At 41.9% G+C, this 13,693-nt stretch overlaps 1 protein-coding gene across 2 annotated transcripts in view; it reads right to left on the bottom strand.

Annotated features, from left to right (window-relative positions):
* Nucb2 (nucleobindin 2) overlaps window positions 1–13,693 on the bottom strand; it is a 37,961-nt gene that overhangs the window by 9,787 nt on the left and 14,481 nt on the right. For both annotated transcript variants that reach the window (XM_031388021.1, XM_031388023.1), the window contains exons 3-10: window positions 8,794–8,937; window positions 6,356–6,463; window positions 4,493–4,619; window positions 4,186–4,289; window positions 2,743–2,928; window positions 2,472–2,562; window positions 1,695–1,753; window positions 1,504–1,596 (exon numbers count right to left, since the gene is read on the bottom strand). In XM_031388021.1, coding sequence (XP_031243881.1) covers window positions 1,504–1,596; window positions 1,695–1,753; window positions 2,472–2,562; window positions 2,743–2,928; window positions 4,186–4,289; window positions 4,493–4,619; window positions 6,356–6,463; window positions 8,794–8,937 — 912 coding nt within the window. The remainder of the gene's footprint in view (window positions 1–1,503; window positions 1,597–1,694; window positions 1,754–2,471; window positions 2,563–2,742; window positions 2,929–4,185; window positions 4,290–4,492; window positions 4,620–6,355; window positions 6,464–8,793; window positions 8,938–13,693) is intronic.

Below are 13,693 nucleotides of genomic sequence, written 5' to 3'. Positions count from 1 at the left end.
GCAGATGGCCTCTTAGTGAAGTTAGTGGACCAGGGGTTAGAATGGCCAGGCAGATGGCCTCTTAGTGATCTGGGGTCACAGCCTGGAATTTAGTGAGCCAGTTAGCATTATTCTGTGTTAGTCTCTGCCATGTGTCTGCTCCAGTTTGTGGGCAGGCGAGCTGGTTGGGGTACACAGCAGCATCACACACTAGAACAAACACTGTGCTAAGGCACCTGTCCTGCTTACTCCTGCCAGCCACTTAATAACAGTACTTAACAGGGTGTTGTTTCTATATTCCTAAGTCATGGGAGAAAGAAAAACTCACTCACAAGTTAAGTGTTTTAAAAGTCAGTTGCTCTGGCCAGGCAGTGGTGGCGAACGCCTTTAATCCCAGCACTTGGGAGGCAGAGGCAGGCAGGATTTCTGAGTTTGAGGCCAGCCTGGTCTATAGAGTGAGTTCCAGGACAGCCAGAGCTACACAGAGAAACCCTGTTTTGAAAAACCAAAGTCAGTTGCTCTAAAAGACAGAAATTCAAAAAGAAATTTTGAGATACTTGCACATACATAATGAGGTATCTTGGGATGGAACCAATTAAATAGTAAGTGGAACTATTAGTCTTGTTGGCTAGGGCTGGCTTTGTAAGAGGAAGTGCATCACTAGGGGGTGGGCTTTAAGGTCTCAGATGCTCAAGCCTGGCCAGTGTGTCACTGTCACTCCCTGTTGCCTGTGGATCCAGATGTAGAACTCTCAGATTCTCCAGCACCATGTCTGTGTGCACACTACCATGATGATAATGAACTACACTTTTGAACTGTAGGCCAACTCCAAGTAAATGTTTTCCTTTATAAAAGTTCCTTTGTTCATGGTGTCTCTTCACAGCAATAGAAACCTTAACTAAGACAGACCCCAAAATAAAATTGATATATGGTTCATATATACAACTTATACATACAGCTTGAAGACAATGTTATACAATAAATAATTTGGTGCATAAAACATGAAAATTCATGGTATAGGCTTTCCCACTTCTTACATACTTATCAGTGATCAAACAGTGTTGAATTTTGGAGCATTTTGGGTTTCTGATAAGGGCTTTTCAACCCATAAAAACTTATCTACATTTAAAAAATGTTAACTATATATCATTGTTTTTTCACTACCCCAAAATGTTTATTGCTGATATATAGTAGTAGCATCACCTTATAAAATATTTAATGTGGTTATAAATTATTTTGTTAAAGAAATCTAGTATAATACTCTGGTCATAGATACAAAATCCAATTAAATATTTATTGTGGGGGATGGAGAGATGGCCCAGTGGTTAAAGGCTGTCTGTAATTCCAATCCCAGGAAGTAAGGAGCCTTCGGTCCTTCTCAGGTACCAGGCAGGCACAAATGCACATATGTACATACAGACAAACACTCATGCACATAAAATAAACAAATATCAGGAAATACTGACTGCATGTTTATTCTTCCATCTTTGAAAGGACTGGCGTGTGCCCTAACCTTCCGCATACCTCACTCATGACATGCTCTCTCATCCTGAGCCTCTCCTCTTCCATTTCTATCATATCGTCCTCTGCATTTTGGGGGTTATACACTTTTTCCAACTGAAAAAAGAAAATGCAAAAAACTAACATTAAAGAAGAAGGGGTGACCGAGGGGAGCAAGGCAGACCCAACCGACTGAGGGTGTAACACCCATTTACCTCTTTTGTGAACAGTGCTTCTAATTCTTGTTCATCCAGGAATCCATCATTGTTAACATCTAAAGTTCAACAGTTACAAATGCAAAAGTAGGTTGGAATACTTCAGAGAGTAAATACTTAAGATACAATTACAATGGTTTGCAGTAGTGCTGGGTAAAGCGACTGCAAACTGTAGGCTGTAGGACGGGGCTTCAGCTTTCTCTTGAGGCCTCAGGTCAACCCGGAGGACAACTCTATATTTACAGTTCATAATCATGTTTTAGAAGAGTATATATCACCTACATCTTTCCAAAGAGAAAGAGCAGTATCTATAAGAATAAAAGTAACTAGAACAAAATTTAAGCATGTCCCTAACTGGCCTGGTACTCACTATGTAGTCCAGTATAACCTATGCAGCAATCCTCCTGCCTCAGCTTCCCAAGTGCTGGGATTACAGGTGTCACCACCATATCAGCTTAGTAAATTTTAGTTCTGTCATGAAAAGTTTGTTAGGTATTACCTAACCAACCGCAGAATTAGATCCAGTTTGCAGACAGCTTTGGAGTAAATCATACACTGGCTCAATAGTAAATGTGGGCAGACAGACAAAATTATAATCTAAGATATCTTTTGAGATCAACTAAAAACTATTAATAATCTCACTTGAAGAAAAAAACTCTAACTGTGACTACCTGTAGAACTCAACAGCAAGCCATCACAGTAATCAGCTACGAGTATATCAAATACAGACTTTCAAACAGCAGGTATAAATATCAATATTTGTATCAAATCTGTTACCATGTAATTTGAAAAATGTCTTGGGGTCAAAGTCATTAGGGTCCAATCCATCAGTCTCTTCCCAAACCTCTTTTAGTTGATCTTTGCTTCCCTGTGAACCAATTTTAAGAAAGTGCTCAAAACAAAACATAATCTATGTATAGAGACTCAAAAAAATACATCTGAGGAACTTTTCAGAATTAAGACTCGGGATTTATGTGCTAAACTCAGGACAAAATTCTGCTACAAAAAAAATCACCTAGACATGATTTCTACGAATCACAGTACTTACAGGATGATTAACTTTGGGGTGGTCTTCATGCTTCCTCTTCATTTCTTCAAACTTAGACTCTTCTTCTTTTCTCTTCTCCTCACTCAGCGTTTTTAAATACTCTCTGCGCTCGTGCTCCTTCATCATCTCATACTTCTTAAACTCTTCGTGCCGAGTCCGGTCATATTGCTCCAGATCCGCGGTAGCCTAGAGCACAACACATGTACATCAATGTGTGAGAGAGAAGTGTTAAGCGTCACTCTTTTTTCTTTCTCTCACAGGCATGTGTGTGGTGCGCACGCGGGTGTACATGTGTGTTCACATGTACGTGGACATCTGTGTGCAGGTGCATATGAAGATCTAAGGGTGATGTTGGGGGTCTTCCTTGATGGCTCCCTACCTTATTCACTGAGGCAGGGTCTCTCAACTGAGCCCAGAGCTATCTCCCCAGAACAAAATAAAATACAAAATAAAATAAAATAAAAATACCCTGAGCTCTCTAACAGATGTTAGGAGAGTAAAACCAACAAACATTGGACCATTCAAAGCAAACAAAATATAAACTGATTTCAAAAAGAAGAAACTGGGTCAAATATGGACATGGCAGGAAATGAAAGTGGTCATTGACAGCTACTTAACTGAGTTTCATAAATGCCCAACTAAAACACCGAGCTTGTCAACTTCTCTCATAACTAATATAATAGGTCCACAAATTCTCAACTGAAACTGCCTGGGCCAACCAGATGTGGTAGCTCAGACTGGTATTCCCAGCATGCATGAATCCCTAACATGCATGAAATTCTGCATTACACTCCTAGCACCGCACACAAATACAATACATAATCATATAATAAAATGATAATATGTAATAGTAATAGATATTACTATATATAACTGTAGCATAGATAAAATAAATATAATAATAATAAAATTATTAAGGGATTTTTCAAAATTTTAGGGCACAGGGAGGAAGGGCAAATGGAGACGGAGAGACTTCAGTGATACCGCATAGTGCCAAGAAATACCAGGAAACACTGTGAGCTGACAAAGGAAACTGAGTCTCCCATAGAACCTTCATAGGCAGGACTTGCTTACAGAGTCTAAATAAAAACTACAGGTACCATGGAGACTAGCTAGTTCAAGCCTGGTTCAGTTTTTGCAGCATTTTGGATTTGGAGGCATGGATGAGTGATGTGCACCCATGTTAGTCCTGACATCTGTAGTGTGAAACCTTAAAGCAACCTCCAGAGGCTCTCCAGAGCATATGAAAGTTAGGTTCCCACTTCACTGAGACTATCTCTCAAATCACAGATCCTCAAAGGATCAGAAAGACCCCATCTTGGGGGTGCATCCTTACCGCTTTGATTAGCATATCCAAACTCTGGATTCATCATGGGGGTGTGTCCTTAGCACTTTGATTAGCATATCCAAATCTCTGGATTCATCATGGGGGTGTGTCCTTACCGCTTTGATTAGCATATCCAAATCTCTGGATTCAAATGTGTCAGGATTCTGGTGGTTCAAGTGTTCGAACTGCTTCAGAAGAAGGTGGTGATCCATGCCGCTGTCTGCAACGGCGTGAGAAAACAGCAAATATCAGCCTCAGAGGACACCTAACATTAACCTCTGGCTCTACACACAGGCACATATGAGTATGCACACCCTACTCATGCAAACACATGAACACATACATACCATAAATATAAAGCATGCTGGCAACTTAGCAGAGAAGTCAGCACTGAAAGCGTCCTCCCATCCTCTCAGCACCTACCTTGAAGGGCATCCAGCTTAGCCTTGATAAGCATCCTCAGTCTGCCAACTTCTTGCCTCTTCAGCTCATCCAGTCTCGTCCTCACTTTGTGACTGACTAAGTCCAGCTCTTTACTTAGCTTCCCGCTCTGTCAACAAAATTAATAAATTAGTTTTAGCTAGTACATTTCATTTTATACCTGATGTAGACAGCTCAGCAGTAAAGACCACAGGCTGCTCTTCCAGAAGACCTCTCTACCCACATGGTGGCTCACAAACATCTGTGACCCCAGATCCAGAGGATCCAACACCCTATCTAACATCTGGACACTGACAGATGCACATAAAGCAAAACACTCACACATGAAAAAATAAAACATATTTTTAAATAGCATTATCTTAAATTAGTAATAGTTTGACTGAGTTGGATACATTTTATATTATACAAGCATTCCTTTTATTTCATTGGGCATGATGACTATAATCCCAAGTACCTGAGAGGTGGAGGCAGGAACTAAGAAGTTCAAAGCTATCTTCAGCTTCATTCCAGTCTAGTCTACATGAAACCCTGACTCAAAAAAAGAAAAAGGAAAAGAGAAAAAGAAAAAGCAGTTGGGGGAATTTGGCTCATTTATTAGAGTATCTATCTATCATTAAAGAAGCTTAGTACTGTATTTTAAAAATCCAAGTTTGGTGGACCACACCGGTAATCTCAGGCAGAAGAATCAAAAATTCAAAGGCAGCTGGGCAGTGGTGGCGCACACCTTTCATCCCAGCACTTGGGAGGCAGAGGCAGGCAGATTTCTGAGTTCAAGGCCAGCCTGATCTACAGAGTGAGTTTCAGGACAGCCAGGGCTACACAGAGAAACCCTGTCTCAAAAAAAAAAAAAAAAAAATCAAAGGCTTTGGCTACACAGTGAGCTCAAGACCAACCTGGAATACCTGAGTCCCTGCTTCATAAGACAGAAACATATTATTCCTTCAAAGCAATTCTTTTAAAAGCTAAAAATAGAGTGAGCACATGGCCCAGAAATTCCATCCCCAGGACTATAACTTAGAGTCTGAAGCATGTTAACACAATAACTTCAGCACTGTTGCTCACAGCTACATTACTCAGAGTAACCAAAATAAGCAAAAATAACCCAAATGTCTTATAAATTGGTGAACAGATAAAGATCTATAATAGCCCTCCTTCAATGCCTAGGATAGGGCATTAGTTCCAGGACCTGCACACATATTGGAATCCATGATATGTAAATACATGATGGCGCAGTGTCACATATAACCTGTACAAATAACATTTTCAATACATATATTGCACATAATGGTATTCTTAGGACATAGGCAAATGGTTGTCCCTACCATATTAACATAAGACACCGCTTGCTCACTACTTCCTCTATTAATCTGGAACTGGCCAGGCCCTAACCTGCTCTTCACCTTTGAATAACTTCCTGCTCTCCTCAGAACATGATGCAATCCACTATACTTGCTGTACACAGTTCTCTGTCATCTGGCTCGTGACTCCAACGCCATTATCTGACTACTTGTGGCTTCCACTTCTAACCCCGGAATCTAGCTCCAGAGTATTTGCTAAACATGGTGTGAGTCACAGCCTTTGTATGCTTGGCTCAGACACCATCAAATCCTCCCTCTTCCTTCTGTAGTTGAGCTCTGACATGATCTCTGCTGGGAAGAATGACTTCCCCTTCCTACTGCTTTACACAGGCCACATGTCTATCTTCTACACATCTCTGTAATATGACAGCGAGGATCCATCCATCCAATCCATTTCTCGGTGTGATTTTCCCCATCTTTTCTACAAACCTCTTGTCTCCTTTCTCCAGTTCAGTGTGCATCATGCCCATTGTCGAACTCCACTTACCCTTATTTCCTCTATGTCTGCTTTCTGGAGCTTTTCTCTGAAGTGTGGATCTGTTTCCAAGACTTCAATCACTTGCTTGAGGTATTCATCATAATAAAGTCCAGTATCCTTTGATACAAACAATCACAGTTCAGAAAGTTTGCCTTAGTCTGAACAGAAAGACCTGAAAGCAACTCCTGGCAGAATGGCACCAAGACAGAATGTTCCTTTGGCAGATGCCATGCAGCAAGTGAGCTTCCTGGAGGTGGCCCACTGCCTTTCGCATGACTGTGAAGGTATGGGTGTACCTTAGAGAGGCATGGACCCCAGGGACTTCATCCCGACACTGCTTCTTGCTGCTGACATGCCTTTCCATGCTTGCCACTGCTGTACTCCTCATTTTCTGACATGGTGTGATTGGGCAAAGAAAGACCTGTAGGCCATAGCCTGTTGTGATTGATTCCTGGGTATTAGCTCACCCTATTGGGCAAATGTCCTGCAGATCAACATGAAGGATGATACACTTTCATGAACTAATGTTGTTTAGAAGAATTAATGAATTTATAGAATTCCTGATTTGATTCAAATAATTTTAGGAAGTTAGAATAATTGATAGAAAGTTTAAGGAGATGGTTTTAGTTATTTTTCCAAAAGATATAATCAAGTTAGAATAAAGAATAGAATGTTCTTCCTCCTCATAAAATAGTAAGTAAATGCTCCATGAAAAGGAGTAAAATAAGCTTTCATGCACTACAAGGGTAAAAATAGCAGGAGAAAAAAAATAGTCTTGGAACAAATTAGTGATCAAAGAAAACATTCATTCTAGGTCAGGTCCAAGGATGAGGCCACAGGTGTGCACCATGATAAAGTAAAGCCATGAACTAGGATTGGATAATACTATAAAAAACTACTGCTTTGAACTTATAATGAGCTTATGAAATGAAAAAGAAATAAAACTACTGCTTTGAACTTATAATCAACAATCCTGCTGTAACTCCCTCTTATGTAGTATTTTATCTATCTCTGAATGAGGTACTTTTTCTTATATAAAAAAACTTTGTCCTGGGGGATATAAAAAGGACTAAAAGAAAAAATAAAGTTGTTGGAGTTTGCTCAATCCACCAAATGTGTATATATATATAATATATATATGTGTATGTATATGTCTATATATATATGTATGTATACATGTGCATGTATGAAATTGATGAAACTTGCCTGTTGAAGTCCCCTTTGCTTCATACAGTGTGTGTGTGTGTGTGTGTGTGTGTGTGTGTATGTGCGATTTTCTCTCGTTCTTTTTCCTTCTCAACAGCTCCCTAAGAGTTAAGAGTTCAGAGTTTCTCGCTAGTCACAGAAAGTACCAGTCCCCAAGTAATGAAGTCTCTTTTTTTAATCACCTGCTGCTATCAGCAAGCAATAGGCAACTGCCAGAAGCAAACAGTTCTGGCAGAAGAGTAAAAGAGAGTTCAGAATTTCAAGCCAGTAGCAAGGACTGCTGGTCTGGAGCCAGCAGAGCCTCCAGCTCTGGCTCCCTCTCTTTTCCCTTTTAATTACCTGTGGAGATAATGGAGGCCCCCAGATTGCCAGGAGCTACCAGCTTTTGGGCTGCTGCTGACTCTACAACCCACCTCATTTACCCCTGATGTCAAAGACAGCTTCAACAGTCAAGAGAGAGTTCCAAATTGGGACCAATATCATGGTTTACTACAAAATAAGTATAAATGTCCTGTGTGGTTTAGAAAGCAAAGCTTTAAAGTTGGGTGTGTGGCTAAATGGTAGAGTGCTTGCCAAGAATGCAGAAGGTTCCAGTTCCACCACTGAAAAACAACAACAACACAATGGTGTGAATGGGTTTCTGGGGGCGAGGGGAAGACAGTCTCTCCCATGATCATATCTCCCTCCTTAGAAAATAACATTATTTCTCTTCTGTCACATTAAAAATGTAGTATGATTACTTCTCCTACATAACAATTACATTAAATAGCACTGGTCAGTATTATATCACCTGATTCCTGGCCTGTGTCTTTTTACTACTTCTTCAGAAATACTTCCTAAATGTGGGGTTATACATGCAGTCAACATTAGCAGTACTTCATGGTCCCTCCACTGGCCAGGATTAATACTTCACAGTCCCTCCACTGGCCAGGATTAATACTTCACGGTCCCTCCACTGGCCAGGATTAATACTTCACAGTCCCTCCACTGGCCAGGATTAAAATACTTCACGGTCCCTCCACTGGCCAGGATTAATACTTCACGGTCCCACCACTGGCAAGAATTAATACTTCACAGTTCCTCCACTGGCCACAGTTAATACTTCATGGTCCCTCCACTGGCCACAATTAACACTTCACAGTCCCTCCCCTGGCTAGGATTTCACTGAGCAAGTCTTAGCAGCGATCCTCACTTCTGCGGCCATCATAATTTACTTAGTTCTAATTCATCCATGCACTTACTGGTGGTTCTATCTTTGCACTTTCCACTGGCTCAGCGTTGTGTACTTTGGTCTTGTCCACATCTATAGGAACTGCTTCCAGAGCAGTCAGAATGCACGGAACCAAGAGAAAACAGCACTGGACTTGGAGGATCCTCCACCTCATCTGAAATGGAGAAGTCGTTACAGCAAAGCCCTGGAAAGAGGCTGCAAAGCTGCAGACCTGCATCCCCAGTGCCACCTCAGTCACAGGTCCATTCCCAAGAGGCTAAATGCAAAACGAAAACAAACAAACCAGGAAGCTCCTCTAGGAAGGGGGATGAAAACAGGTGATAACTTACAAAATTGACACAATAAATCACCAAAGCAAACAGGGGAACAGCTAGCAAGACAGCTGAGTAGGTGAAGGCAAACACACATCAAATAAATAAATAATAAATAAATAAATAAATAAATAAATAAATAAATAAATAGAAAGTGCATATAAGAAAACATGATTTTTAAACAGAAGAAACCACAGGAGAGCTTGATGAACTGGCATGGCCTATCATCCCAGTACTCTGGTGGCTGAAGCAGGAGGGTTGTAAGCCCAAGGTTCGCATAGGCTATTTGGTGAGACCCTACCTCAAAACAGACAAAGCCTGGTATGGTGGTACACAGCTATAAGCCCAGCACGTGGGAGGGAAGAGAGGCCAGGAAGACCACGGCTAATCTGAGACCAGCCCAAGCTACACAGTCATTTCCAAGCCAGCCAGAGCACTATAGCAAGTCTATCCCAAAATACAAAAAAGAGGGAGAGGAGAGTGTTGAAAGGAAAGTACAGGAGAATTGTTCAAAAGACAAAACTTGTAGCTCTAAACTGCTTCTAGAAGAAAACATTTGAAAATTAGACATGGTGGGCTCAACTCTTGTATCCTAGCACTTGGGAGGCTGAGGCAGGAAGACTGGACATGAGCCTAAGGCCAGCCTGGACCATGTAGTTAAGTTCCAGGCCTCTCTGGGTGCAGAGACTCAATATCAATAAACAAACAAAGGAAAGTAACCATTGAGACTGTGGTGGGAATAAGGAAAATGAAGACAGTGAGAGAGTCGGTGTGAGGGGGAGGGGCAGGAAAAAGATGGAGACATGAGAGGGTAAAGACAGATAAGGCAGGAGACATAAAACACTGCTTGTTTAACGCGATGAGAGGAAGGTGCACTTAAACACACATATTACACACCTGTGACATTTTTATGTCACAAAGGGCGCTATTTTGTGAGAGGAGGGAGGGGCCGGCGAGAGGAGGAGGACTGGTGGGAAAGGGCAGTGTTGTGTAAGTAGGAACAAAACAGGGCAAAGCGTATGTATAAAAATGTCATAAGTGAACCCATTATTTTGTACACTAGAACATTTTAATTGAAAACAAAACAAAAAAAAAAGAAGGGGCAAAAAAAAAGATTAATTACAAAATGCTCAATACAAGGGGCTAGAGAGATGGCTCAGAGGTTAGCACCCACATCAGATTGCTCACAACTATGTAACTACAGCTCCAGAGGACCTTCTGGCTTCCTCAGGCCCCAGGCATGTATGTGCTGCACAGACACACACAGAGACAAAACACCCATACATATAGAATTAAAAATAAACAAATCTTAAATTACAAAGTACAACAAAAGGCCTGCAGAGACAATCAACAGTTGAGAGCACTTGCTGCTGTTTGGAGACATCTGGCAGCTGACATCGGACTGCAGCCCCAGTTCCAGGGAATTTGATGCCCTCTTTTGACCTCTGTGGGCACTGCATGCAAATGTACAGACGGACACAGATCCATGAACATATAAAAATTAAAAACAAATAAACAACTACAGTGAAAACATTAATGAGCAGTGCAGTGGTGGCACATGCCTTTAAACCCAGCACTTGGGAGGCAGAGGCAGGCAGATTTCTGAGTTTGAGGCCAGCCTGGTCTACAGAGTGAGTTCCAGGACAGCCAGGGCTATACAAAGAAACCCTGTCTCCAAAAGGAAAAAGAGAAAAAGAAAAAAAAGAAAAGAAAACATTACTGAAAAATCAGGCAGGCTGTCAAGATGGCTCAGTGGGTAAAGGCATTTTCTATCAAGGCTGACAAACTGAGTTTGGTCCCTGGGACCCATATGATGGCAGGAGAGAACTAACCACTGAAAGCTATCCTCCTGTCTGCAGATATCCCATGACCCATGTGCACATTCAGAGAATGAATGAATGAATGTTTAAAAAACAGTTGGGCTGCCAGGTGGTGGTGGCACACGCCTTTAATCCCAGCACTTGGGAGGCAGAGGCAGGCAGGATTTCTGAGTTTGAGGCCAGCCTGGTCTACAGAGTGAGTTCCAGGACAGCCAGAACTATACAGAGAAACCCTGTCTCAAAAAACCAAAAAAAAAAAAAAAAAACCAAAACAAAAAACCAGTTGGGCTGTGATAGTTCATGCCTTTAATCCCAGCCTGGTCTATCTAGATTAAGTTCCAGGACAGCAAGGGCTACACAGAGAAACCTTGTCTCAAAAAACAAAAACAAAAGCAAACAACAGCCAATAGTTGCTTTCAATTAACTTGCAGTAAAATACCAAATAGGCCAGGTGTAGTGGTACACTCCCCTATAATCACAGAACTCAAGAAGCAGAGGCAGGAGTTGCAGCAAGATCGTGACTAGCCTCGTCTACACAGCAAGTTCCAGGCCAATCAGGGCTGTATAGAAGAGACTGTGTTTGAAAAACACTATAACAAAAAAAGTGTGTCTATCAGGAAGGATGTTGGGGAGGTTTCTGTAGTGTACTGGGGAGGTTTCTGTAGTGTACTGATTATTACGTTCATCTCTTACATGCAGGATGTCATGGGGTTAAAACAGAACAAAAGATTTCAAATATTTTAAATACAATTGTTCAAGTTTTATTCTGTTTTCATAATGATCCATAGACCTAGGTCTCCTGCAAGGATCAGAAAGGGAACATATTTTATACATACAGGCTTATGAAAAGGAACAGATCAAGAATAATGTTAAGAATAATGTTAATAACATCAACAGCACAGAGGAAAGCACACAGGAAAGAGATGCGGTACTCAGAAAGCCATAGAGCAGGGCTGAGACCTGGAGGGACTGACACAAAGTGGCAGGCTACCTGTGATGGGCCTTTGCTGGCCTTGGAAACCAGGAACCACGGGAGACCCCAGATCTTACAGAGTCCTGTAACTAATTCTGAAGCAACAGAAATCGCTGCCCTTCCACACATTGCCTCTGTCTGCTCTACTGTTTAGAATGCTTATCTTCAAGATAGCGTGGGGGCTGAGGGTGTAGTTAGGCAGTAGAGCACTTGCCAGACATGCATGGGGCCCTGCATTCCAACCACAACACTGAAGTAGGAGGCAGTACTCCCATGTTTATGGGTAGACGGGTGGTGGTGCTCATGCATGTGTGTGCGTGTATGCATGTGGTGGGCAGATACTTCAGGAGCTGTCCACCTTGTTTTCTGAGACCAAGTTTCTTGTTGGGCCCTGGAACTTGCTAGGTTGGCTGGCTGGCTGGCTGGCTGGCTGGCTGGCTGGCAAATCTTCTTGTCTTCCCCGCCCCTGTGCTGTGATGACAAGCATTTGCCACCAAGCCTGGCTTCTTACATAGGTTCTGGGAGTCAAACTTAAAACCTCATTCTTGCACAGCAAGCAAGTGCTTTACCAACCAAGCTATCTCCCCCACCAGCCCTTGGGTCTGGACCTTTACTCCCAGCTGTGACCAGTCACAGCTGTAGCTGTATCATCACATCTCAGTCACTGGACATTTTTAACTTGGAAGATTTCTCTAGACCTCATTATTCACATAGCCAGGCTGGCCTCAAACTTTCTGAGTAGCCGAGGATGACCCTGAACTCTTGGTCCTCTTGCCTCTTGCAGGTCTGAACCATCGCAACCAGCCGGACCTCAGTATTCTTTAAGTTTGTGAATCCTGCCATCAAATTAGTGGGTAAGACAGAGACTCTTCTCAGGTACCTAATCAGAAATACCAATTGCCCGTGCTCAAACCAATTGTATGAAACTACTAAGCTAAACAATTTATATAATACCTTTCCATTAAAGCTCTAGTAGAATAGGGCTTACTGTGCACACCTGACATTGTACTGGTAAAGCAAGGGCCAGCTCCAGTGCTCAGACACAAAAGCCAACAGCAAGAATAGCACAGATCAAATCTAGAGACAACTGAAAAAAAGAGAAATCTAAGAGATTTCCCTGGAAACAGGAGGCTCCACCCTATGGCCCGGCTTGCTTGCTTCCGGAGGCAGGAACAATACTCAGGCTGAGACACTGATGGGCCTGTGTTCTTTCATTCTGGGTTTAGTTTGGGTTTTTACATAGCTAAAACAATTCATTATTGTAAGTCATTCAAAACCAAAAGCTATTTTGCTTTTTAGGAATTTTAAAAAGCCAAAGACTGAGATTTGTAAGGAGAAATCTGTGGTTTTAAATCAAATACCATAATAAACACAATCAAAGAGAAAAAAACACATATTATATGATTCAATCCACGTAAAATGCCTCCAACAGGCAAATCCCAAGAGAAGAAGATTATTACTGCTTATGGCTGATAGCAGCAGGAGGGGAAAGCAGAAATAAAGATTACCAGGGAGAGGATTTGTTTAGTGGGGAGGAATATGTATTAAATCAGAAAGAGCTGACAGGGGTGCAGCATTAGAGTACACCAGACACCAGTCAAGTGGACACTTTACATGAGGATGGACAGTAGCTCGTGTGGCAACACCTGCTGTAATTCCAGCTTCTGGAGGCTGAAGCAGAAACACTGAGCCTGAGGCCTGGACTACTTACTGATCAGCCAGGACTAACTACTGGACTGGACTGCATAGTGAGAAAGTGTGTGTGTGTGTGTGTGTGTGTGTGTGTGTGTGTGTGTGTGTGTGCGT

This window comes from Mastomys coucha, unplaced genomic scaffold, assembly GCF_008632895.1.
Source record: "Mastomys coucha isolate ucsf_1 unplaced genomic scaffold, UCSF_Mcou_1 pScaffold21, whole genome shotgun sequence".
NCBI classification, from domain to species: domain Eukaryota; kingdom Metazoa; phylum Chordata; class Mammalia; order Rodentia; family Muridae; genus Mastomys; species Mastomys coucha.
The sequence above is the reverse complement of the archived record's forward strand: the minus strand, read 5'-3'. Positions and strand labels throughout refer to the sequence as shown.